Source organism: Chlorocebus sabaeus, chromosome 1 (genome assembly GCF_047675955.1).
Source record: "Chlorocebus sabaeus isolate Y175 chromosome 1, mChlSab1.0.hap1, whole genome shotgun sequence".
Lineage (NCBI taxonomy): Eukaryota > Metazoa > Chordata > Mammalia > Primates > Cercopithecidae > Chlorocebus > Chlorocebus sabaeus.
Genome location: NC_132904.1, coordinates 92,916,744 through 92,944,652, shown reverse-complemented (window position 1 = coordinate 92,944,652; position 27,909 = coordinate 92,916,744). Strand labels below are relative to the sequence as shown.

Sequence of the window (27,909 nt, the reverse complement as noted above, 5' to 3'; positions counted from 1 at the left end):
ATCTTCTGAAGGACAGGACCATGATTATTCTATGTATCCCTTTCAGCACAACATACAACATAATTCAGAATAGATGTTCATATAATTATTTCATAGGCATTCAGTAAATTATTTGTTAAATTAATGTTCTACCATCTTCACTCAGGTATTTCATGTGATTTTGCCTTTGTGGACCATTCAATAAAGCCAAATAAATATAATTTGTACCATAAACGCATTCATTGCTCTAATCTGGTTATCACTGTTATATTCCTAACAACTTTATTTTGTAGAAGCTTAAGTGAAAATGATACATGTTAGAAGACCTGAAACAAGGCAAAATTCTAAAAGTCACGTGCCTGAGCAGAAATCTCGAGTTGATTGGAGGCGAACTAAAAGAAGTAGTATCTCACAATTATTTGATAGTGATGAAGAGCTTGATAGTGAAGAATTTGATAGTGAAGAGCTTGATAGTGGTGAAAGTGTTGATAATTACGAAAGTTTTGAAAATGATGAAGAGCTTGATAGTAACAAGGGACTTGATTGTAATAAAACACCAGGAAGTGAAAGAGAACTTAACTTAAGTAAAATTGAAAGTGAAGGAAACAACAGTAAGTGTCTCGTTAACACTGGCAACAGTTCAACATATGAAGAAGAAACGAACAAAACCAAACATAGGAATATTGATTTACAAGATGAGGAAAAACATGTAAGTCAAGAGGATAATGATCTCAACAAACAAACTGGACAAATAATAGAGGATGATATAGAAGAAGAACACATCAAGCGAGGAAAAAGAAAAAGGCTGTCCTCTGTGATGTGTGACAGTGATGAGAGTGATGACAGCGATATCCTAGTTAGAAAAGTAGGTGTTAAACGTCCACGTAGAGTGGTTGAAGATGAAGGTTCTTCAGTGGAAATGGAGCCAAAAACTCCTGAAAAAACATTAGCTGCACGAAAGCGAGAACAACTTCAGAAGCTCAAAGAACTCTCAAAACACAGATCTCGTCTGAGACGCAATAGTGGTAGAGATTTTGAGGTATGTTATATTTTGTTGCATTTGTTATTGTTTTTCAGTTTTTTTCTTAAAGTATTTTATATATAAATCAAAGTGCTGAGTCTGTTCCATTCCTCAATAATTGTAGAATTTATTCTTTAATCATAAGTATTCTTGAACATGTTTGATTACACTATGATATGTAATATACTATTTTATCATGAACCTCAGTCCATCCTTTTTTAAAATTGAAAGACTATTTGTTATTTTATATGATCTTTCTTGTTTTTAACTTCTTATAATTCTAATGTCCATTTTAAACATTTTACATCACTTAACCAAGGTATATTCTTCTTATTAATAGTTTCAAAAGTTCACCATTTAATATGCTAAAATTATTTTTAACTTTAAAATATGAAGTTAATTTCTATGGATCATTTTTTGCTGTCAGATTTAGTATTTTAATTTTATATCCAACTTACCATTTTAATGGCACAATTTACTGAAGCATTTATTTTAAATTAATTAGGGCTCTGAAAAGAAATCCTGCCCAAACAGTGATGAAGATGATGAGGAGGAAGAACAGGATGATTATGAATCTGATGAAGATGGAGATGATCATAGTATCGATGACTTTGTAGTGCAAGATGAGGAGGGTGATGAAGAGAATAAAAACCAACAAGGAGAAAAATTAACTACATCACAACTGAAATTAGTAAAACAGAATTCTCTTTGTAAGTTCAATATTAAGAAAATGTTTCATGAGTTGTTCTTATGATATTATATCAAGTATCAAATTAGTCTTTTAATATCATGTTCTGAATCATTGACTAGGAACTGTGGTTTCATTTTCAGATAACCTTGTCAGTTTAACAGTTTATTCCAGTGGTCTCAGGAAACATTTACATTTTTTAAAATTATTAACCCCCAACACACCTTTACTTCCATAAGTTATGCCTGTCAATGTTTACCATTGTAGAAATCAAAACTGAGAAATTTAAACTATATTTATTAATTCATTTAAAATAACCCTTAGTAAATTTATTACATTAATGTAAATAACAATTTTATGAAAAGTAACTATATTTTTTCCCAAAATGTGATAAATGGCATTGTTTTACATTCTTGTAAATCTTTAATGTCTAGCTTATAGAAGCCAGCTAGATTATTTTATCTGCTTTTTCATTCAGTCTGTTGTGACATGTTGTTTTGGTTGAAGTGTATGAAAACAATTTTGCCTCACACAGGTAGCTGGAAAAGGGAGGAGTATTTTAATAGTATTTTAAAAATAATTGTTGATATTCTCATTTGATACTATGCCAAAATTTGACAAATGATACTGCTTTCTTAAAAGTAATATGAAATTCAAAACCATATAAATGAACTTTTAGTACTTGCATTACAACCATTGGTCTGTCTTGCAGTTTAAATAGATCATTTCCCCATGCATGATTTTGTGATAAAATGCATCGGTCATTTGGAAAATACTGGTTCACTGGATGATACAGATCCTCCAAAATATTGACCTATTTCATTATATATATTTTTTAACTATATTCATTAATATCACCACCAGTCCCATGAGAATATTTCTCAGGTATTGAGAAGCTGTCAGGCTCAGAATAGCACATACAAGTTTTTCAAAATTCTGATTTCTGCTTTAGAGCTTGATTGTTTTCATTGGCGACAAAACACTGTGAATTGTTCTTTTTGAACTGACAGGCTTACTTTGTTCTTTTTTGAGAAAAGTCTGACAGATTTCCCAAGTCTGAATAACCAGAGCTTGTCACTCCTTTCAAATAAAAATGGTATTTCATGAAAAATGAGGCTTCCCCCCAGCACACACAGTGGCACAGGTGTTTTTCCCTCAAAACAATCGTTGTACTTTGGTATGCAGTATAAGTACTTTTTCTGTACTTTCCATTTCATCCTATAGAATACTGCAAAGATGTGTACTTCAGATTCAAGATTTAATACAATTAATAATTTTACTACTTCAAAGAGGACATTCTTAAGTGAAAGTGACTTTTTTACTGTGAGTGCATAGCAGTAATGACAGTAATGATTACTAGTAGTTTGATGCTACCGCCATGATTCAAGTTAAGGGGCCAGCTGCCTTATTACTTGAAATCACAGATTTCCTTAAATGGACTTGGGCACTATCAGGGATCTGCACACAAACACTTTGAGAACCATTGGTTTTATCAGACCTTTTGAAGCTTCTCTCAAACAGTGAAACCTATCAAAGATAGGACGTTACTTACATGAAAATATAAATCTTGGAACCTGAAAATGTAAGCTATATTTATTATTATTATGATTCCTATAATTCTACAAAATTTCAAAGATTGTTTTTATGATGTTTTACAACTCTGGTAGGAACGGGCTGTTGGATGGATACATTTTTATTTTTTTTCTTTAAGTGCATTCTTTCCAAATATTTCAGAAAAGGCCATATTGACTAAAATAAAGCGTAACATGACTTGATTTATATCTCATGATTTATAGTAAAATAGTGGATTTTGAGATATGAATCAAATTTCAAGAAATTTGGCAGTTACAGAGATGCCAGTTACAGTTATCTCTATACAGTAAGTTAATGAATGTTTTCCTTATATCAATAAGCACTGGTTCACTTGCCACCTGGACATTTAAATTAAAGGGATACTCAGTTAGGAGATAACCTATTCTGGGTTATCTAGAATGTGATAGAACATTTGCTGAGAGATGCCCACTCGTATCAACTCCTGCCAATTAATGGAAATAAAAGGCTAGCATATGGGAACTTCAACTTCTCTACACCTTTTAGTTGTCGGTTTTTTTAAGGGAAGTTTTGGAGTTACAGAAATATTGAATGGAATGTACAGAGTTCAAATATGCTCCCTCACATACACAGTTTCCCCTATTATTAACCTCATTTATTTGGTACCTCTGTTACAATTATTATTAACAGTAGTTCATACTTTACAACAGGGCTCATTTTTTAGTACTTTTTATGGGCTTTGACAAGTGTGTAATGACATGTATCTACCATTACACTATCATACAGAGTAATTTCATTGTCCTCAAAATTCCCTGTGCTCTAATTCATTCTCCTTTCCTCCCTCCTCTGAATCACTGATGTTTTTACTCTCTCCATAGTTTTGCTTTTGCCAAACTGTCATATAGTTGGAATCACACAGCATTTAACTTTTCAGATTATCTTCTTTCGCTTAATAACATGCACTTAGGTTTCCTCCATGTCTAAACGTGGCTTAATAGCACATTTCTTTTTATAGCTGAATATTTTTCATTGTATGGATGTACCACAGTTTTGTTTATCCATTCACCTATTGAAAGACATCTTGGTTGCTTACGAGTTTTGGCAATTGTGAATAAAGCTGCTATGAACATTCGTGTGCAGGTTTTTCTATGGTTATAAGTTTTTAACTCATTTGAGTAAATATGAGGAGGCTTCCTTTAAATACTGAAGCTTCCTTTTAATACTGAGCATCTGTACCTCAGGAAGATGTATATGTTTTTATGCAATATATTTTATCTTATGTATTCTTAATTACAGCTGCTCATCTGGCTCTATTATCTAGTCAGTTCTCTTTATTTTCAGTGATTTTATCCCTACAAACGCTTTTTCCTCAACTTGTAACCAAGTTCATGCCTTTCCTCCTTTGAGTTGGCATGTTCATTTAGCTACTATTTTTAAAATTTTATCTTTTTGTTCCCATTTCCCAGTACCTCTGCAAAGCACTATATTCAGGCTCTTGCTTGTGTCAGTCCAGTGAAATTGTTCTTACTAAAGTTATTGATACTCTCCTAGTTGCCAAAATACCTTTAGTTCTTATATTAACCAGGTATTGTCATGTACTTTACTACCATTGACCACTCTCACTTTCAGAATGCTCTTCTTTTACCTTCTGTGGTACCCCACTTTCTTGCATTTCCCTTTATAATATTCCTTTCCTCTATTGCTATTTACCATGTAAATTTTGATGTTTCCAGGGGTTTCATCCTCAACTATCTTCATTTTGCTTGTGGGTTTGGACAGTCTCTCCCATTACTTCAGTCCAGTCCTTAAGCAGAAATTCCCAAACATTTATCTCTAGCCAAGATTTTTCCTGAACATAAGCCTAATTTGTTATTATCTTATTGAAGATTGTTGTCAGACTTTCAGACATCTCAGTCTCAATAGGAACAAAACTGAATGATTAAGAGGTAATATGAAGGAGTTTTGGGTGGTGATAGAACTGTTTTGGTGTTGGTTATGTAATGTTATGCATTGGCCATAGAACTGTACACCAAAAAGAGTGAATTTTATGGTGTATAAAGTAGTAAAGTTCAATAAAACAAGCCATGTGGGTGCCCCTACTTCCAAAAGACAAAAACAAAACCTAAATAGTTAACCAGCTTCTCTTTTCTGTATTTCTAGTACCCATTAGAGTTTGTGACACCTTATAGGAACTCATTGTTAGTTGGGTAGATGATTAAGATAAGCATATTGGCTAAAGACTCCTGAATGTTATAGTTCAAGACTCAGAGAAATATTGGACATCAGATTTTTTCAAACATTAGAGAAAAAAATACACATATTTTGGAGTAATAATTTATGATTGAGTTGATGTTTTTAATATTTAGCAATTTTCGGCCATATCTAAATATAATAAATAAAAGTTAATATAAACAGTTCTCAATTTGCCAGGGAATTATGTTCCAAAAATTGCTATAAGTTAATTCTTACATTTGAAAATCAAACTACAGTTTCCCATTAAAACAGTAACCTATATGATGAATAATGAACACCACTCTATGACTTGGGTTAAGTTGTAACTAGGCTAGTATTCCCAGATTCATTCTCTTGCCAATGAATCACATTCAACATATCAGAATTTGGGAGAAACATCTCCTAACTCTAAATTCAGTATTTCAGTTGACAATCGGAATCAGTAGTCCATGCACTTTCCTTTTTGAAGTGAGCAATTCTAACCTATAGGAAGACATTTTGTAATTTCCTATCTGCCATTTGGCTCTGAGAGATGCACCACAGACTAGTTTCCCTCTTGCTACATAGTTGAAGACAGTCATAGTCTTTTTCTTTTATTATCAATCCCTGTTAGTGTCTCTTTATATTTATTCTGAAACTACAATTCTTGGAAAAGATATGGTAGGGAGTAAGAGGACAAAATAGCAGTGGTCCATTGCATACCACGTTTACATAGTTCACACACTAAAAATATTGTATGCAGGTAAAGAGGAAAAATCTTCAGATTTGTGGATACCTTATTTACCTAGTACTCTATCATATATTCAGAGTGACAGAATCAAGTAGTAGAAATAAGAGTAGAATACATCTCAGTCTACTATGCCTTGCTAGAACACTGGAAATTAGACTAAGTGAACATCCACTTAGTTTCCATCTACTAATTAAAGAAAATCATTCTGTTAACACAAAGAATGGGCCTAAGAACAGACTCAGAACCATTTATGTTAAATATTAAATTTTAGAACTTTCTCTTGTTCTAGGATAAGTGAAAAGTACCTGTGAAATTTATTGCATATAAGGTAAAGGTAGACTCAGAGGAAGAAAATAACTGTGAAAAGTGTTTCATTAAAGGAAACAAGAAAATGCTATAAAGCATTTGCTATACAGTCTATGAAAAATAAGTTATAAGGAGAGAACAATTTGAGGTGAAAGGGAGCTAAAATAAGAATTGCCAAAAATTTTAAAATGTGAAGTCAGAAATAAAGTCTATTGAAAGCAGTCGATAGCAGAATTAACAGTATAGAAACTCTCATGAGTGACAGGAGATAGTTAAGAAGTTCTAGGGTAGAGAAGAAAACAAAATAGTTGTAAAGGAGAAGATAATAAAGGACTAGAAACGAAGACCCTATTTCACAAATTTGGGGGAGGGGGTGGCAGAAATACAGAACAAATGAAAATATAAAGGAAGAAAGTTGTATAACTTTAGTTAGATATGTAAAAGAAAATTTGAAAGTACTAAAAATCACCATATTTTTGGATGGGAAAACATAAGATATGAATTCAAACTTATTATAGAAGAAAGTATTCTTGAGGTATTTTCATAACGCGTAACACATTTATGTAGATTAAAGAGGCCCACGTTCCTAATAAATTGATGCAAATAGTTTTGCAAACAGATGTATGAACTGTTTCTGTACTTACAAGAATAAAGAAAAAGATCTCCAATCATTCTTTTTAGAACTATAAAAATGACTTAATATTAGAAGTCATTAATATATTACATTAATATATCAGTAGAGAAAAAAATCATACAATTTATTGAGATTCTAGGAGAAACATCAGTAACATTCAATGTCCATACCTGGCTTTTAAGAAAAGCAGTTGTTAAAAAATTAGTAGTAGGGACATACGTCCTTTACATGACAGTATTTTAAACCAAGAGACAACAGCATACTTAAAATGAGGAACATGACAAAAGTATTTTCTACTAACTTTGTTCTAGATGTTTTGGAAAATGCAACAAGACATGAAAACAAAAGAAATACAACTATTGAAAAAGAAAAGACATTTGAACATTATGTATGTGTGGGTGTGGGTGTGGGTGTATTATGTACACACATATAAACTAAAAGTTTCTGACTTAACCAAGGATACAGAAGTTAAGAGAAGGGATATAAATACTTTGAAAGCAGGAGTAGATGTAGCATATCTTTTCATGGCTTGCATCACATTCTTTTTGCCCTACAGGGATGAAGATGGGGGAGATAATGTTAAAGTAGAAAAAGAAATCAGTTTCTTGCTCTGCCTCTGCCTCATATACTAGGCTGATACCTCCATTCCAGAAGACAGTGCGTCAAGAATCTACATGCTTTTACCTAAGCGAATATTTGTAAACATTGTCTTGGTTCTTGAAATAAATTTAGCACTAGCAAGACCACATCCTCCTTGGGGTTGTGGGAGAAAGCAGAGATAGTGTCCAGGAATCCTTTAACAGTGTCCATCTCCAGCTCTGTAGTGTCCCAGGAAACTTATCTCCCCGAAATATCCAAGATAATCTGACTATTTTTAAATTGGTAAAAGATCTCAGAAAAATCACCAGATTCACAGTAAGTATGTAAATCTCAGTGGTTCTCTTGCATACTAACAATAATTAAGTGATATAATCAGGAAAAATTCCATCTACAATGGCAACCAAAATAAACTTCCTAAGCCTACTATTAAGAAGAAAAGCACAGCTTTTTAGATAAAAAAATACACTTCACTGTGAAACAGAACAGAAAACATGGATAAGCAGAGAGACAAGCATGTTTCTGAAAGGTGAAATGCGTAGAACAAGAATTTATGTCTTCTGAAACTAATTTTTTTGGTTAAACTTTGCAAAACAATTCTGAAGAATGACAGCCAGACCAGTAAGTAGGAAAGGCAGATGGTATTAAAAAAAAGAAAAATCTTGGCATATATGTGAAATTAGTATGTGGTATAGGATACAAGGAAATCAATGAAGAATGAGACTACCAAATGATTGGCTATAAGGAAATTGATTAACTACTTTAGAAAAAAATAAGTTATGCATAAACACAAATATAGTTTCCTTTTTTATACTTTTTCCAGTTTTTTAAAATAGTCATGGGGAAAGCTTATTTAAAATATTTAAAATATTGTTTAAAACAGTATTCCTGGGACATTCCACAGAAGCTCATTCAATATAGGGATTAAAGCACTGTGAAAAAAGCTCTAGAGGAGAGCTGAGCTCTAAGCCTCATTTTGCCTCCGTCTAATTGTGTCACCTTGGATAAGTTATTTTGTCACTGAGAATGCCATTTTTCTTGAGATGGGAGATTTGAATTTTATTTTCTTCAGTTTTCCATCCAAGTCTAAATTTTGTGTTGTGACATATATCAGATCTACCATGTATAATAATATTTAACTAGGGGATAGGAACATGAAATCTGGCGTTAGCCTGGGTTCCAGCCCTAGTTCTGAAACTTACTGTTTGGTCTTAGGAAAGTTTTTCATCTTCTCCGTATTTCAGTTTTCTCAACCAGAAATGAATCTAGGGTAATGGTAGTATCCCACAGGCTTGTTGTGAAAAATAAAGCAATGCATGTAAAATGGTTACAATGATGCCTGGCATATATTTTGCTTAGTAATATTTTTCAGTTTGAAATTCCAGGAGCATTATCCCACTACCATCCACCAGTCCACTCAAGCATAATTAAATAGAAGCCTTTTTCCTGACTTTTTTGAAGTGCATTCTGTTACACACTGATAAAAAAGGAATCTTAGGGACGAAACTCCTCAAATGATTTTGATTTCTGCCCTTTCCGTTTCCTCTCAGGGTCTTTGAAATAGAGCAGCAATTCTCAAGACTGTAACAGATAAGTAGCATTGGACATAAGGACAGTCAAGAATGATACATTCAGTAGGATGAAATATTCTATTGCAACTTGTATGATAGTTAAACTTAGGTGCACATGGGATGAATTTGATTTGTTTCTCAACACATCTGTTAATATTCCCAGTGTCTCAATACCATTTGAGAAATGCTATTATACATACAGTTTACATGGATTTTAACACAAATAAAATTGCCCAATATTATATTATATCCAGAGTTTGATAACAGTCTAGTCAAAGTTAAATTCTATTGAAGTATTATTTCATTTTTTAATTATGTTCTACTGATTTTTAAGAAAATATTACATTCATTAAAGGCCATGATTATTGCCTTTGATCATAGGCTATCTAAAGGCTAATAGCCAAATGATCTGCTATTGTCACTGATTTTTAGTATTACCTTTTTTTTTTTAATCACTTTAGCACTTCTATAGTGTCTCCTTAGAAAAGAATGCATACTAAAATGTACCCTAAAGTCTGAAAGAGTTACACAGCCCCTTTGAGTAACTAAAATATAAATGACGAGGGTTTTCCGTGTTGAATCCCATCTTTCTTTTTACTTCCAGTGGAAGAAGAGTCAAAAGCTATCCATGGTTGCTAATGATAGGTCTTATTTTGCTTTAATCGCTTGTCAGACATCTTCTATATTTCTTGAAATACTCAGTCTGCCCTTAATGTGTCCTCACAGGTGCCCCGAGCAGGGCGTGTATTCTACAGTGACTGTTGGATCAAGGAAGGGGTTGTGGTTGATAGAGAACATTTCCACAGTCATAATAAACTCTGATCCAAAAGTAATGAGAATAGTAGGAATCTTCTCTCTTACCACTGCCTGGCCTGTCACAACAGATGATGTCATGTTTGAGATTTCGTTAGTGAGAAAGTGGGCTTAAATATATGGTATGGGGAAGGAAATAGACAGGTTTTCTAAACTGCTGTAGAAAATCCTAAATCTGGGGCAGCATGAAAAGGGAAATGAAGTTTTTGTAGCCTTTGGGGTTCTGGCTAAGGTAGCAGTTCGCTGGACAATTTCATATGTAACGTGTTTTACAGAATAAGACATATTAATCTGTCTTTGGAGGTTTTCTCTCTTGTTCTCTCACTCTAAGTGTCAAATTGACAAATATAGGTGTTCAAGGGATAATTTTTATTTTTTTACAACATATTTTAATATTCTCTGAACAGTTTTCTTAAGTTCGGGAAGTGAAGATTTGAAATTACAACTAGACACTTTGGATTGGAAGCCAATAAGTTTGGAAAATGGAGATTTGCTCCGTGACTAGACAAGTCATCGAGGAAGCTATAAAATTAGGATGATTAAGCTGTTTCTGCTGTCTATAGTTTTAATTTATTAGCATTGGAGAATGGAACCTATTGTATTCAAGAAATTATTTTGTCTGCTCTGTTCTAATAGATATTTAAAATTAATTTCAGATTCTTTTAGTGACCACTATACTCATTTTGAAAGAGTTGTGAAGGCTCTTCTGATCAATGCTTTAGATGAATCTTTTCTGGGAACATTATATGGTAAGTTAATACTATAAATGAAACAATTCATTTTTATTTATTTTTCCAATTTTAAAACAACCTCACTTTTAAAACTATGTAGATTAAAACCATCGATGATCATTTGTAAGACCTTCCAATGTTTTCCCTGTAGGATCAACTACATCAAAACTCCATTCTTGTAAAATTCTTGTTAGTGTTCATTTTCTGAGATATGTGGAAGGTAAGTTTGTGACAGGTCCTTGCCCTTAGAGAGTTAACAGTGAATTTGACAGTATAACACCTAAAACAGCAGAGTGTCTTAATACCCATGTGCCAAACCCAGCCTCCCTGAGCTCTGAATTTCATTAAAAGTTCCATGCTGTTTTCTGCTTTTGTGCCTTTGTCCATGCTGTTTCTTCTTAGAATAGAATCCCTTTTTGTCCCAGATGTTTTAGGTGTGTATAAAAACATTTCTACTATGAATCTATCTATGACCCATTCACATAATATTTGTCATTCTCATTTGTGCCACCATCATTCTGAGTATGGTAGTACTCAGTACTCATTTATATGCACTTTTCATCTTGTATTGAAAATGTATTTTTGCTTTCTTCTCTTGTCATAGTGCAGGAGCAAATTTATGTATGTGTATATATATATATGGGGATATATATATCCCCATTTCTCTTGCATCTAGCACAGAATCTGGCATTTAATAGACTATAAATATATTGTGTTAAATAACTAATTGCCAAATAAGATTTCATTTACAATATATTGAACACATATTTATTGAATGCCTACTATAAGCTAGGCATTATTTGAGGGCGGGGGATATGACAGTGACTTAAGATATATTAGATTCCTGCACTCATGTTACTTATAGCCTAATGGGAGAGACAGACAATGAATGAGTAAACAAAATATAACATAATATGATTTCAATGAGTAATTCGTTCTTGTAAAAAAAGAATAAAATAGGGTAAGAAGATTGAGAATAAGGGAAGGTAAAGTTTATGTTATATACTAGTTACATTGGTCAAAAAAGGCCTCTTGGGGTAACTTTTAAATAGAAACCTGAATGAAACAAAGGGTACAAGTAATACTTGGACTACTTGCTTAGCAGAGGGCAAAGGAGGTGCTAAGGCATTTAGGAAAGAATAAGTTTGCTATGTTCAAGAACAACTAGAAGGCCTGTGTGGCTGAAGTGAAATGAGACAGGAAAGAAGGAAAAGAGAGGAGCTTGGAGGAGTAGGCTGAGGACAAAAGGGCTTTGTAAGCCCTGGTAAGGTGTTTGAATTTGTGGTTATTTAAAGAAACATGATAAATTCATTACCTAAATAAATTAATAAAACTTCAAATAAGACAGAAAAATAAGGCTTAAATTCATACTATGACAGATATATGTAAAGAATATACCATGAACCAAATCAGGAAGGCAGTAACGATTGCAGCATGCTAAAGAAGCATAAGGAAAAGGCCTAGACAGAAAAGAGTATTCTGATTTGTTGATACAAGGAGTTACCATGGGATCAGTAGAATAGAGTCAATTGTAGACAGCCCTGAAAGCCTATTCAGAAGTTTGAACTTTATCTGGAATTCAGGGGCTAATTTCATGTCAGTTTTGTATAAGAGAATAAAAGATATTTTGGTAAACTTTTTCTTCTGGCTTTTTTTGTTATCAGAAAATAATGTTAAAGCTTGATGCTTACAAAGAACTTTTTGAGACAGAGTCTCGCTCTATCACCCAGGCTGCAGTACAGTGGTGCAATCTCGGCTCACTGTAAGTTCCGCCTCCCGGGTTCACGTCATTCTCCTGCCTCAGCCTCCGTAGTAGCTGGGACTACAGGTGCCCGTCACCACGCCTGGCTAATTTTTTGTATTTTTAGTAGAGATGGGGTTTCACTGTGTTAGCCAGGATGGTCTCGAGCTCCTGACCTTGTGATCTGCCCACCTCGGCCTCCAAAGTGCTGGGATTACAAGCGTGAGCCACTGTGCCTGGCCTGTCCTGTTTTTTCTTAATGTTCTGAGGGAATGATTTTTTTAAATATTTTTTTCCTAATTTAAATGCTTCCAACCAAGTTGGGAAGAAATTTTTAAGTATTAAATTGTTTAAATATTTCTTATTAACAAAATGATTTTTTTATTGTTTATCCTCTGAACAGATGGCACAAGGCAAAAATCATATGCAAAAGATATGCTAACATCTCTTCATTATTTGGATAACCGCTTTGTTCAGCCTCGTCTAGAGAGTTTAGTATCTAGAAGTCGTTGGAAAGACCAATATAAGGTATACAGTTTGTTTTTGAATCTCTTCTTGGGGGTGGAGGCAGCAAACCTCTCAGGAGTTTAAAATCCAGACTGAATACTTTTAAAATATTGGCATTTCTTTGTTAAATAATCAGCTTATTATTTCTTACATCTTCTAAAAGCTATTATTGTTTTAATCATTTACATTAACTATATCTATCCAATAATTAAGTGGTTCCAAATGATGAATAACTTTAGAACATATCCAGGGCTTAGCCCATCTTTTAAAATGAGGAGATTGTCTCACAGGGTGTTGTTATGTCAGAAAAGAGAGTTCCATAGCCAAAGAAATTTGGGAACCAGTGGATTTAATGTAAGCTTGTTTCTTTACTGGAAGACTTTTCCCAAGCATTATATGTGAATTTATACTATAAATATTCAAAGGGAGATATGGAATACAATTTTCCCTAAATTCATGTTTTACTCTATGAAGCTCTGTTTATGAAACACGTGTTTACCTCTTATGGTACCATATTGTGGTGAGTTATACTGAATTTGGAAAATATGATGTTGGAATAATAACTGTAAGATACCAAGAAGTATTAGCTGAAAATTGAGACACAGATGATTCAGTAAGATCTTAATTAGGATAAGCTGGGTTATGCTACAAAAGATAAATGACAAACAAAATCAACAATAAAATCCCAATGGCTCATCAGGGGTGCTCTGCTGATGGTAGTCACTCAGAGAACTGAGCTGATAGAGGTCAATAAAGGTTTCATCTTAACTTGTGCTTCCATGGAGTACAGCAGAAGCAGGAAAGGAAGGTAATTAATTATGTATTCAGCCTGAATTTCAGCCTGTAAGTAATACATGTCATAAAGTGCCATGAAGTATGAAATATGAAAAGTTGACCACCAGAAAATGTAGTTTTCAATCATATAACATAAAAAGTAAACTGTCAGTATATTGGATACTTAATTACCATCCAGCTGGTAGAGGATATAAATGTTGTTCAGTAACCATGCTAATAGGCTCATTGTTTGCAGTTCAAATACTGTATTAAAACCTAATCTATGCTACCAATTAGAATAGTAGTATCTAGCACAGGCCTAGAACATAAGCAGAAATACTCAGGGACAAGTAACTTCATAGCTTAATAATGAAACTTATTTGTGAATACCAAGTGTTTTCTTAGTTTGTTTACTCATTGATAACTGAGCTATTAAACTGTCCATATGAATACCAGACACATGGCAGTCCTAGTGCCAACTTTTTTTTCCCACAGGACTACAGTAAGTTATCATAGGAGGATTGAATTATTTCTGGAATATTTTTGTGGAAAATATATAATTCATACAATGGAAAGTGAATGTGATTTTTTTTCTCAAGTTTTAACTAGCCTACTTGAATTATTTTTCTTATATCATCCTACATTGTTGCTGCTTCTATTTTTAACTGATACCTCATTAACACTAATTAGAGATGAGAAATGGAAAAGAAGTAGCAACCACATAAGTGTAAGAGATATGAAACTAGTTTTTTCCTAGTCTGGTTTATTTTCATGCAATAGCCAAGATTATAAATTTTTTTATTTAAACATATCTTGTAAAATACCTGCTGTGTGCTCAATATTAAAGTAAGAAATGCCAGGGTGTTTTGCTCTTATATCTCTTTATATTGTGATTCCTAAGATGTTTTAATTTGATTAGATTATTTTTATTTTTATTTTTATTCTTTATCTTTTAAACGTTTTTTGTATTTTTTGTTTTCAGGAGCGGGTGGAAAATTATTGTAATGTAAGTATTCGTTTGAAGAATCCTGAAAACTGTTCCTGCCAGGCTTGTGGACTGCATCGCTACTGTAAATATTCAGTGCATTTATCAGGAAAGTTGTATAACACCAGGACCATGAAAATAGATAATTTCATGTCCCATGATAAACAGGTATTTTCTTCCCTCTAATTTTAATTTTCAGTATTTAAAAATTTTTCGTTCATAAACTTGCACAGATAACCCTAAGTATACTAAGGAGAATTTGACCCAAGTGGAAACATTTTTGGCATATAATCCACCAAATTGGCAACCCACAAGTAAATAATGGAAGATAGCTGTTCATCTAATATGAGAGAATTCAAAAAACACTGTACTTCAACTAGACTCTGTTAGAAGTATGTCTGAGTCTAGAGCAATCACTACATAGTTAAGATGCTATTAATTCTGTATGAATAGAAAAAATTGAAGAGTAAGTGTTTTTTAGACAAGAGCATAGCAGTATAATGTGAAATGATAAAAAGCACAGATGCTGACAATTTCTATTTATTTTTTTCAATCTTTATAAGATTGCTGCATTTACAAATGTGAAAATTACATTTATAAATGCAAAAATACTGAGAGCTTTTTCTTGTGAGTGTACATATCCATGCAGGAGGTGTATGTTTAGAGAAGTAGAGACCCAAAGTTGGCTCTGAATCCTCTCAGTCAATTATTAAGATGGAAATATAATATTTATCTGAATTCTTCTATTAAACTGGGTAGTGATTTCTCAATATTATTGAGCAGTAGTTGACCAGATCTCTCTGAGAGATCTGGGTTGCAAGAATGACTTAGAAGGTTTTTATGGGGATAATGAATTCAGAATTTGTCGGTAATGTTTTGTTTGATATGTCACTATAAAAATATAAATATATGTATATTTAATAGTCATATGCAAATTTCCCCATTGTTTAAAAACTGATCTATGACTTTTTATGACATAAGATATTTGGAATCCTAGCAAAAGTGATTTCATACATTAGGGACCATGTTCTGTTATGTAGATCAAATACATTGCTGTACATTCATGGTCTTTGCTGTCTGTAGCTAATCCTGAAGAGGAAAGTAGAGTAAGAAAATCACTTCTAGAGCTCTGACATTCCTGTGAAGCAGTAAAGATTCTATATAAAATAGTTATTCAAATATTTAAAAAACAATAAACTGAAAGCATGAACTAAAAGCAAAGAACATCAATATTGCCAGTCACATAAGAGAAAACTATAAAAGTTAACAAATATATGGGAAAATGCTTATTCTGCATGTAAGGGTATATAATTAAAACTACCTTAAGATGCCAGTTGATAACTCTTAAAGTGGCAAAGTATTTTCAAATCAAATGCTGAAATGCAATGCTATCAAGGTTGCATTGAAAATGGTAAGTTCATGGAAAGTAAGATTCCTAGAGGAAAAAAGGGGTAATATATATCTTTTAAAAATATTAGATTTTTAGAGCTAGAGTCACAAAGCTATATACATACTCAATGTCTATAAGTTTATCTTTTGCAAAGCAGTTCAGTAAAAAGCAAATGGTATAATCATGAAGTTGATAAATAATGCTAGTTTGAAAGTATAATAGTAATGAGTATTTGCACTGTCTTGGCATCTGATAAAAATGTGTGTATACGTATATAACTGTATGTAAACGTTAAGTTAGTTATTGTGTATGTTAAGAGAGTGTGATTAATTGTTTTTAAATGAAATTGTTTTTTCAGTAATTTTTTCTTTAACGTGAAGAATGACTTAAAATTTATTTTATATCCTACTTCAATATAATGTAAATGCATATATGGAAAGAAAGGAAGGGAGGGAGGGAGGGAGGGAAAATAAACCTAGTTATGATCCAGAGCATTAAAGAGATTGTTCCTAACCCCACACCTTTTCAAGTTATTTTGAAAACTAGTTCTTCATTTTGTGTTGCTGCTTGTAGTTACATAAAATTGAGACTCTTTAGGATTAACTAGGGTTCTTTTTGAGGGTGCAAATAATACTTTTAAGGAATTCACTTAACATCAAATTTGTTTCATAAGAAAACTTTTCTCCTTACTTCAGCTTCTTTGAAAGAAAGGATGTCTTGATGGAAAGTGGAATTAGTGAGGGAAGAGTAATTTTGGTTACAGCAGTATTGATAGGGTACTGAGATGAGAGGCCTTGAACCACCAGATTTTGATAAAGTTTAAGGACACAGATGAGAAGGAAATTACCTGGATGAAAGAGAGTTGTGAAATCTGAAAGGTAGTTTGAGAGAACTAAAAACCATGTTGGATTTATATTTAGTTTTGCCCAGAGTCTATCCAGACTCATTAAGATGCTTAGGATTAGGTGAGAAGAAGCAATAATTTTTGAGGCAAATGGCATTGTATAATATGTCCGTGCAAAAAACAACCAACCAACCAAACAAGGGCAAATAGAACCCTTTGGATTGGTATTGTACTGTCTGTTTCTGAAGACCCTGAAACAGAAAACAAACTTTTCCCCAGACTTAGTGTTTCCTTGAGAATCTTTTTTCTTTGTTCTTCATACTTTAACTTCCATAAGGAGCCGACTCCTCTGCATATAAATAAGAGCTTCGAGAAATACTTCAAAAAGCTACCTACAGTTAGCTGAATATTACCCAGTCTGCATAGTGCATGTTTCATTATATTTCCTTGCCTCAGTTTGTTATCCAGATTTAATTTACACTCTATACGATATAGCTGTTAAATTAGAAATGAGATTCTTTCTTTGGCTTTAGGAAAATTCAGTGATAATTTTTAGCTCCATTTCCAATTTTTACATATGTACGATCAGTTGGTTCATACTGATAACTGAACTGACTCAGTCTCATGTTTATCAGTTCATATAACCATGCTTAACCCTGCATAGTGGACCAGTCATCATTTATATGTCATCTTCCTCATCTGCTTTGTGAACACTCACCACAGCACTTATTTTTCTATCTATGGTATTTTTTATACTAATTTTCTTGTTAGAATAGTTTCCTTAATGTACGGAAATTGAACTAGATAATTATAGTTGTTCTAAATTTATTTTTCTGGACATTTAAGGAAATTATTCTAACATCATAGATTAATGTTACCTGTTTTAGTACTTTATACAAATTGATTCCTACAGTGTAAGCTGTATTGTACTATATACTTCAATTCATATGGTAAAGAAATACAATGGGCTGTAACAATATACTAAAAACAGGAATGGGTGAGGGGTTAAGTTCACTTGCAGTATTACACCTATCCTTTGCATCTACTGTATTCTGTGAAACTTTACAGCAGTGGTGCCTTCCATATAGGTTCTTTCTTATAAAATGTGATCATGTTTTGGGAAAAAAAAATACAAGAACATTTTAAGGTAATTTTTGATTTATAGATCTATATGATGATAAGTAGATGCCAAGAGCGGTAGGAATTAGAAGTGGAAAGAAGTAAACCATGATGTTAAATATTTTCAAAGGATACTTGTTTTTCATACAGGAAAAAAAAATAGGATTTTTAAACACCTCTCCTTCCCTTTCAACTTAAAAATGCTATACAGATAAATTCCTCTTGTTTTGTGGAAATACAGAATACATGTGATAGAAATACAAATCACTTTATCATATGCCTATACTTCATATAGAATAGCTGTAGCTGAGTTCTCCCACACAGTCTACTTTGATGGCAGAAATGGAGACACACAGGGTACCCTTATAGTCACTGCAACTTTTGTGTTGTCTTTTTACACAAAGTTGGAAGTATTAGCAACTGAATTGCTGAAATGTCATTACTACCAGGACAGCTTTGATGATAAGGTTGAATTGGAAAAGTTGATTTTAATAAGCAAACCATGTACAGTAATAACTATTTACTTCTAATGATCTGAAAAGCAGGAAGGTTTTTACGGAGCCATGAGCAGAAATCTGAACATGATTTTCTTAAACTTTTGGAGATTTAAAGAAGGGTTGTAAAATGTCCAAAATACAATTTTCCACAAGAAAACTCATTAAACTGGATTGTTGCCAATCGTTATGATATAACTTCTGTTCATTTTTGGAAACATACTCCTGTTTTATCTATCATCACTTGTATGTTTCCTTGCAGTGTGGCTTCAGGAAACAAGTGTATTTTTCTGTCAGAACACAAGTTACACAGATAAATATTAAAACTATACCACTTGTACTAATGAAAGCATAACCCATTAGTGAACTTAGGTACAGACACAAATACATAAGTCAGCAAGAAGTTTACTCTTTCCTTAGGTTACTCCATGAGAGTAAGATTGACCACATCATGATGTTTGGAGCCCTTTCTGATGCATTTTCTACAGTGGGTAAAATAATGTAGGTAAAAATATATTGACCAGGCGTGGTGGCTCACGCCTATAATGCCAACACTTCGGGAGGCCGAGGCAGGCAGATCATGAGGTCAGGAGTTCGAGACCATGGCCAACATAGTGAAACCCCATCTCTATTAAAAATACAAAAAAAATTAGCTGGGTATGGTAATAGGTGCCTGTAATCCCAGCTACTCAGGAGGCTGAGGCAGGGAAACCGGAATGTGGAGGTTGCAGTGAGCCAAGCTTGTGCCACTGCACTCCAGCCTGGGTGAAAGAGCGAAACTCCATCTTGGGGGAAAAAAATATATATATATAAAAAACATATATATGCTATATATTATATATTATTACATATATTTTATATATAAAAATATATTTTGGTCACTGCACTGACCAAAGTATTTATATATAATATATTATGTTTTATATATATTATATTTTATATATAATATATTTTATATATAACATTATATTTTATGTATATTATATATTATATATAACATGTATTTTATATATTATATACTTTCCTCCCGAGATGGAGTTTTGCTCTTTATATATATTTTTATATATACACATATATAAATAATTTGGTCAGTGCAGTAAGACTGTCTTCCTATTTTAGCTATAGGTTTGCATAACAAACTTGAAACATTCAAAACATTCTGAAAGAGAAAGGTTCTGGTTGTTTGATTTCATAAAAAAGAGTTTTAATCATAGAATTATAGAAGGCCATATAAACGTAGGAATTAAAATTCTTATAGCTGGCTGACAGCAAAATATTAATGTCTTATTCATATATAACACTTTAAGTAAAGCAACCAGTATGCCTAAACACAGTTATTTTTTTTACTTTACATCATTTTTTGGGGCGGGGGAGAAGAAAAGTAGTAAAACAATGCCAATACTTAATTTTGGTGTAAGAGTTTGTTTCAGTTTTACATGTTGCTTATACCTAGAAAATTATTATAATCCAGGCATTTTTAACTTCATAAATATGGACTTATAATACTTTTCATGCCTTTTTTTTTTTTTTTTTTTTTTTTTTACTTTGCCCATCCTTCTGCCTTACATTAAAGCCATTTCTTTTTTTTTCCCAAACTTGGAAAACTCTTGTGTTTTCAAGATTTAGTTCAAGCTTGATCTGCTTAGGGACTTTTCTCCTCTCTGGATTGGGCGAAGTGCCCTTCCTCGCTAGCATTTTGATAGCATCTTGGACATAGCATTTTTCCTGTTGTTTTGTAACATTTGTCTTTCTCTCAAAACTGTAATGTCCCTAATACAGGTAATAAGTATTTTATTTATATATCTCTAGTGCCTAGCCCAGTATTTGAAACCTCTCAGGTGCTCAGTGTTTGACTAGTTGTATAAGTAAGAGAAGGTAAAGGAATAATTGTGTAAACATTTAAAGTTAACAATTCATTTTGATTCTACTACTAAAGAAAATCCAAAATCAAGAAAGGATATATATTCATTACCAAATTATTCACTCCATTTGTCAGATAATAATCTTTATTTCTTGATTTAGGTGTTCACTGTTGGCAGAATTTGTGCCGACCGTACCAGAATTTATCATAAACTGAAACATTTTAAATTCAAACTATACCAGGAATGTTGCTCTATTGCAAAGACAGAAGTTAAAGATGAACAAGTTAAAGAAACAGTGGAAAGAATTTTCAAGCAGTCAAAAGAAAGAGGCTGGATTGAGAAGGTAAGGTGAATATATGACAATCTCATCATGTAGATTCTGAAGCCTAATTGTGATCAGCAAAAGGCAACAAATGATTAGAAGATAGTGACATTTAAGGTAATCTCTTTCTTCTCTCCTTTGTATTTTCTCTTCTTCCACTCATTCCTTTCATGCTTATCATTGTCCTTCTGAATAGATGCCCTGATGTTCTAAGGATTCACTTGGCCCATCAGATAAATTTTAATAAGCATTAATACTGTCCTTTATTGAAGGACCTCTGTCCTTTCGCTTTTATGTATGTATTGCTTACATATATATTAAGTCCCCTGATTTTTTTCTTTTGACAGAGTATAGGACTCACCTCTGCTTGTCTGCTTCCTATTCTTTAGAACAGTACTTGTGACCTGAGAGTGAAGAAGCACCTGGTGCCAGTCTGAGGAAAGAATCTCGGCTGCCAGTTCTAATACCACCCACATCCTCTTCTTGAGGACATGGGACTGAGCAGTGAGCACTAACTGAAGGTTGAGGGGAATGCAGAGGTTTCAGGCCATGGCACTGATTTTGATTCCCCCATATCCTATTGATCACTAAATTTGATATAAGGAGTAAAGTGGGGGTTTTGAAGCGTGCACTGGATTCCCGAAGATCTGCTGGCAGCTCATAAGCTCTGGTCTGCTCACAGAGCTTTTAGAATTGTTTATGGTATATGGAAAGAATGCTAATACAACTGCAGTCTTCTAAAACAAGTCTAGTTACATGAATGTATAAGAGAGAACAAATAGTAGATTTTCAGGCAACTCTTATCAACATTTAATCTTTAAAAGAAAAGAAAAAAGCCTGACTTGAGATCCATTGCCTGGATTATATCATAGGGAAATTTGTAAAATAAGAGTATAAAAAATAAGGCAAGAGAGCTTAGGCAGAGGGAAAGAAACTTTTTTAGCACATGTCATGTTTAGTGGAGGTCTCCCAGTCTAGAGAATGACATCATTATTGGTTTCCCTTTGACAATTATTCTCCCACCACAAACCACCACCCAGTGATCTTGCCTGCCTCCCACATCTTGATGCTTCAGTCTTCTTTCTCTCATTTTACTCTCTTCAGCTTTTTGCCATTTACTTTGCTTCTACTTCTCCTACTCCAAATGTTTATCTCCCCTTATCCATACTTTTTCATTTGCCTTAGCAGAGAGCAATCACTTACTCAGTAACTTCCCGTCTTCATTTTCCTAGATGACATTAAATTCTTAAATGCTTTTATTGATGCCTTTAAGTGTTGCCAATCCTCTAGTGGAATTGCAAAACCTATTGGGATAGCACAGTTATAAAGAATTGGATACTAGGTACAGAAAAATCACTGTGCATATACTGTATATGTTATATAATAGTATCATATGTGGGGAAGAACATTAAACTTCTTGAAGAAAAAAGCATTTCCAAATCATGTATCCTAGAAAAAGCTTAACAAGGTTTAGGACACCAGAAGGACCTGGAATTTTAAAAAACATTATTCTTTATGCATAATATAACACTTGGCTTTCTTTTCTTAGGAAAAGAAAGGAGCTTAGGCTTTCTTTTCAAGAAAACCAAGTGTCATGTTATACATAAAGAATAACATTTAGCATTGAAATAATATTGAATAACATTAGGCATTGAAATAATATTTCAAGATTGTGCATGTCTAGGACAATATGCACATTTTTTCCACATGAAAATACCAAAGACCTTCATTTTATTTGAGATTTCTCCACTTAAAAAAATTGTTCCTAGGTTTTCTCAAAAGATTTCCTAGAAACCACGGAAGTTTATAGCCAATATAAACCCATTTGCAGCTTTTTGTGCTGTGATGAAATTTCAAAATTTGTCAAGTGCTCTGACATTTCCCATCCTCACTCTGTCTGTCCCTCTCACTGTGCGCCTTTGAGTGATAGCACTGCATGTGCTTTGTGATGTGTGCTGCCTTCAGCTACAGTCTGGTAGTCACAGTTATTCTAACCCTTTAGAATGCCTGGGGCTCAGTGTTACTTGAATGCCATCTCCATGGCACTTTCCGCTCATATTTCCCAATTATGTCAACCCCTTTTTTTGCCTTACACGTACTATTTGTTCCTATCTTTCTGCCTCCAGCTTGTATTCCACACCTTACTTTTTCCCTTACCTGCTTCTTCAGCCATTTTACTTTAATTATCTCAGGATGTCTCAGCATGTCTTCCCAAAGACGTGCCAACTAGACTGACTCCATTCTTTTTGTTCTTCCTTCTGAAGTGAACTAGGGTGATCTGTTTTTAATGTAATGATACTAAAGGGGTGTAGGAGCAACTTGAGTTTAAGAAAAGGACAAATAATAGGAAAATTATAATAAAACGAAAATATTTGATAAACATAATTATGTCTTATTCTAAAGAAGAGTTCAATAACATACTCTAATATGATACTGGCAAAATTCCAATGAATATTTGTTCATTAAGAAGAAAGTGTATATGATGATGGGATTTCCTGGAAAGTTGAAGATAGGATTGTTGGGATTGGCTGGTGGACGCATGAACACCAGGTAGTAAAGAAAGCATGTCAATAGAAGTATCAAGTGCCCATTCCTACTGTAAATACTGTATGTAAAACTGTTACAAGTGACAGTTGTATGTAAATTTTAAATGTATTGATAAATATTGTCATATACATAATAATTTAAAATTATAATTAGATATCCCTTGCCTTCCTTAAACGCTTCTCATTTCTTCTCTTTTCCTTCCTTTTTAACTTTTTCCCTTGCCCTTTTTTTCCCCACCCCTTAAACTGATGTTTCTCAAAACATAGCTCTAAACTATGTATGTCAGAATCACCTAGAAGTTTTTGAAAAATGTATAATCCCCTAGCCTCATCCCAGATATATTGAATGACAATCCTTGTGGATGTTAAACATCCAGTATTTTTAGCATTGGTGATTCTTAAGTAAATAAAAGTTTGAGGATCACTGCTAAAAAGTACCTGTTAACACTGAATTCTGTCCTCATCCTTTCAAAGTTTCCTTGGCAAATCAATTCCCTTCTGAGTTCTAGTTGCTGCTTCTGAGTAGAAGATTCCAAACTTCTCTTATATTCTGAACTCTTTCCCACACTTCATTTCCACAGTTCCAACTGTTTTCGTCAGTAGGTTCATCAGGTGTTGTAAGAGAGTAGTCTCTTCACTATTAAAATAAGTAGTCTTCAGTATTAAAACCCTCCAAATTTTTAGTAAAGAATTATGAGAGCAGCATCTTTAGGTGGAGAGGATGGCAGAGTAATACTAACTGCAATGTCTGTGAGTTTCACTTTCCTTTTCAAGTTTTTATTTATTTTTTTCTTGCCAAAGTTGTGTCCTAGTCACACCATTTAAATCTCAGAAACAGCATATACTATACTATACTGCTTAGAAGTATAGGCTTAAGTATTTACTTTGCCTTACTAGCAGTAGAATTTGGGAGCAAACTATTTTATTTCTCTAAGCCTAAGTTTTCTTATCTGTAAAGTAGGAACTAAAACAGTAATAATAATTAGGGTTTTGATTGTGGAGATTAGATGTGTAACACGTTTTAAGCATTTAGTATAGGACCTAGCAATTAGTAAGTGATCGATTAATCTGAGCTGTTACTTGCAATGAAAGCAAGGAAAAGGTTTCCTTCCTCCAATCTTAGTATAGCTGAGATAGATTTTAATTGTCCTAGGTGTGTGTGGTGGTACACAGCTGTAGTCGCAGCTACTTGGGAGGCTGAGGTGGTAGAATCGCCTGAACCCAGGAGTTCAAGGCCAGCCTGAGCAAGATAGTGAGGCCCTGCCTCTTAAAATAATTTTTTTTTAATTTTTAATTTTCCAAAAGTAATTTAATAAATAATAAAGAGGATATGAAGAAAGGTAATATGAAAAGCATAAAAACAGTCAAACTTTTAAAGTATAGGTTTCTAATCCTAGAGTACTTCACTTGTATCTAATAAAACCTGCCTAAGTACTAGGTCGAAGAAAATTCCTAAGTAGTCCCTAAGATATTTCCCCTTCTGTTAATGTGCTTCCATCTTTCCTTAGAAGGAGATCCAGTGAGATATCATAGGGTTGTAAAAAAGAGTTTCATGGCCTTCAATGTCTAGAATGAAAATGCACTTCTCACATTCCTTTCTGTAGGTCCCTATCACCACAAAAGTCAGGGTCACCACGATCCTCTCTCATTTCACTGAAGATAGAAACAGTTCATAAACAGAGTCAAGAAACTAGTATGTCATTAATCCCCTCACTGAAGTAAATACTTTGAACTCTATATGTCTGAAACTGAAATCATGTATCTCCTTCCCTCCCACAAACAGCCTGCAAAATAACTCTGCCATTACTCTGTCAACTTTGAAATCTCTAAATCATTCTTGACTCCTCTCTTAACTTGTTCTACTTTGTTCTTAACTCTTCATCTTCATTGCTATCACTCAAATTTGAGCCCTCATGACCTAAATTGTTGTCACACACCCATAACTAGTTGCTGAACTATTCTAGAATGAATGTTTTACCAATTTTCTTAAAATACACCTTAGATCAGTTCAGTCCCCTACTCCAAAACCTTTAGCAACTTTCCATTTCCTGTCAAATGATTGTTCAATTCTTTAACTAGTATTTTATAATTTTTATTCTCTGAACTCAGTCTTTTTGGCTCAGTCGTAGCTCTCTCTGTTCTCCTAAAAATACCTAGGTTGTAGTCAAATCCCATGTTTTCTTGTCGTGTCACTTTGATGGACTATTGTCTCTTACTGAAAACTCTTGCCACCAACTCTTTGCCTACCAAATCTCTCTTTCCAGGACAATTTAAATGCCACTCTTTGCTGCTTACCTCAACTAACCATGACCTCTCTTCTGAACTCTCATGACAGTGTCTGTACCTTTTTTGGCACTTACTACTGATTATTATTGGTGTATTACTACTGAACTCTATTCTCCTTAGGGGCAGGGAAAGTATTTTTTTAAAATATTGTACCCAGACAGTCATTAGCAGAGCCTTTGATATGTATGTTCAACAAACTTTTTATTAAGTTATTGAGGTTACTACATTTCTACTCTAAGCATAATAATAGAAAAATTATGGCCGGGCGCGGTGGCTCAAGCTTGTAATCCCAGCACTTTGGGAGGCCGAGACAGGCGGATCACGAGGTCAGGAGATCGAGACCATCCTGGCTAACACGGTGAAACCCCGTCTCTACTAAAAAATACAATAAAACTAGCTGGGCGAGGTAGCGGGCGCCTGTAGTCCCAGCTACTCAAGCGACTGAGGCAGGAGAATGGCGTAAACCCGGGAGACCGAGCTTGCAGTGAGCTGAGATCCAGCCACTGCACTCCAGCCTGGGCGACAGAGCGAGACTCTGTCTCAAAAAAAAAGAAAGAAAAATTGTAATTTAAAGCACAGTTACAAAATTAATAATATTCACTTTGATCTTTTTCTAGTGCTTTCTGTGAGTTAGAAATGCTTATTTGAAATTAAGTTCCTGTTTATCATAAAAAGATTTTTGTTCATGATTACCGTGAAATGAACTTATCTTAATTGTGTCTGTAGTTTGCAAAGGACCAGTTTATCTTCATTGCTTTGAGTAAAATAACTAGCTTTTCTATTGTATATGCAGAAATATGGTCAACTTGAAGAATATCTCAATTCTGCGGATTACTTTCAAGGAGAGAAGTTTGACTGAATTGTAACACATTTCCATCAGAGAAGATTTTTTAAATTCCTGTAAATGTGAAGATCATGACTCTTGTTTTTCTGTATCATGTGACATATTTATACATTTTATCTATATCTTCGTGGAAAAATATTTTGTTTAAAACATAATTATCTTAATTCCTGTGAAATGGCACTCTACACTCTAAACTTTGATGTACATAAAAGCATTATCTTAATTTTTAAGTCTGTAAATATATTTTAAAGTTACATAATAATGGCTTTATAACAGATGACTGTCAAGTGAATGAGCTGTTCATATCCTGTCAGTTTAGTCAAAATATGTTGTATTTTAAAAATGTATTTAGACTGACATCTACATGTAGTTTTACTGAATTCCTGTCCTTTTACAGTATTAAATGATTTTCACTGATATATTTTTTACTGCTATCATCTAAATCAGTGGACCATGGAAGAAACCTCAATATATCATTCAGTTCAATCCCCTTGCTTCAGAATCAGATCATAGCATATCTATTCGAAGTAGAGGAATGCTTTTTTCCTTTTCTTGAAAGTTTCTCTTTCAAATAGATTTCAGGCCTCCAGAGATTCAGGCCTCCTGAATCTTTCAACCCTCAGATTCAGGAATAATTTTATATACATTTTCATGCTTTGTAATATTCTTTCTTTTTTATTCAATTTTGTCTATATGTGGATGATTAAGATGTATTTTATTTATTTTTATCCATAGCTTTTTCCATATAAGTATATATCTTAGGGTCAGAACTGCTAAAAGAGACAAACTCAGCCAGAAGCACTTGGAAAGCATATTTTGGTATCTGCACTGCTTTGCACATCTAAATTTTCCCATAAAGTAATAAAGTAAAATGGTTGCAGAGTGAACAAATGAACCCTGTCTGTTCTGTATTTTTAATTCTTAAAAGTGATGTTCTAGTAGGATCTATTCTACTGTGGAACTTTAGATACTTTTTTCTTAATGGAAGTATTGGTTGAACTTGGATTCATCTATTATGTGACTCATAGCATGGACCGTAATGTACGTATCCATAAAAAGCTACGTTAAGCTCATATATGGAAATTAGTTAATATTTTCTACAATTCCTTTCCTGAAATTATCCATATTATTATTGTAAACAAATGGGGTGGAAAAAACTCACAATGTGGTGAAAGTACTGATGCTGATGTTTAATGTTTAATGAGGAGTGCATACCTCTTTCAAACATTGTGAAATGGAAATTTCACATATCTGTATTTTTTTTTTTTTTTTTGAGATGGAGTTTCACCCAGGCTGGCGTGCAATGGCATGATCTCAACTCACTGCAACCTGTGCCTCCTGG

At 33.5% G+C, this 27,909-nt stretch overlaps 1 protein-coding gene across 3 annotated transcripts in view; it reads left to right on the top strand.

Annotated features, from left to right (window-relative positions):
- The window catches only part of CCDC82 (coiled-coil domain containing 82), a 32,353-nt gene extending 4,891 nt beyond the window's left edge, over positions 1 to 27,462 (top strand). For all 3 annotated transcript variants that reach the window (XM_008020612.3, XM_008020613.3, XM_073020510.1), the window contains 7 exons: positions 273 to 1,018; positions 1,506 to 1,710; positions 10,779 to 10,871; positions 12,998 to 13,122; positions 14,858 to 15,028; positions 20,730 to 20,912; positions 26,517 to 27,462. In XM_008020612.3, coding sequence (XP_008018803.3) covers positions 287 to 1,018; positions 1,506 to 1,710; positions 10,779 to 10,871; positions 12,998 to 13,122; positions 14,858 to 15,028; positions 20,730 to 20,912; positions 26,517 to 26,582 — 1,575 coding nt within the window. In that variant the 5' untranslated portion in view covers positions 273 to 286 and the 3' untranslated portion in view covers positions 26,583 to 27,462. The remainder of the gene's footprint in view (positions 1 to 272; positions 1,019 to 1,505; positions 1,711 to 10,778; positions 10,872 to 12,997; positions 13,123 to 14,857; positions 15,029 to 20,729; positions 20,913 to 26,516) is intronic.
- The last annotated feature ends 447 nt before the right edge of the window (positions 27,463 to 27,909 follow it).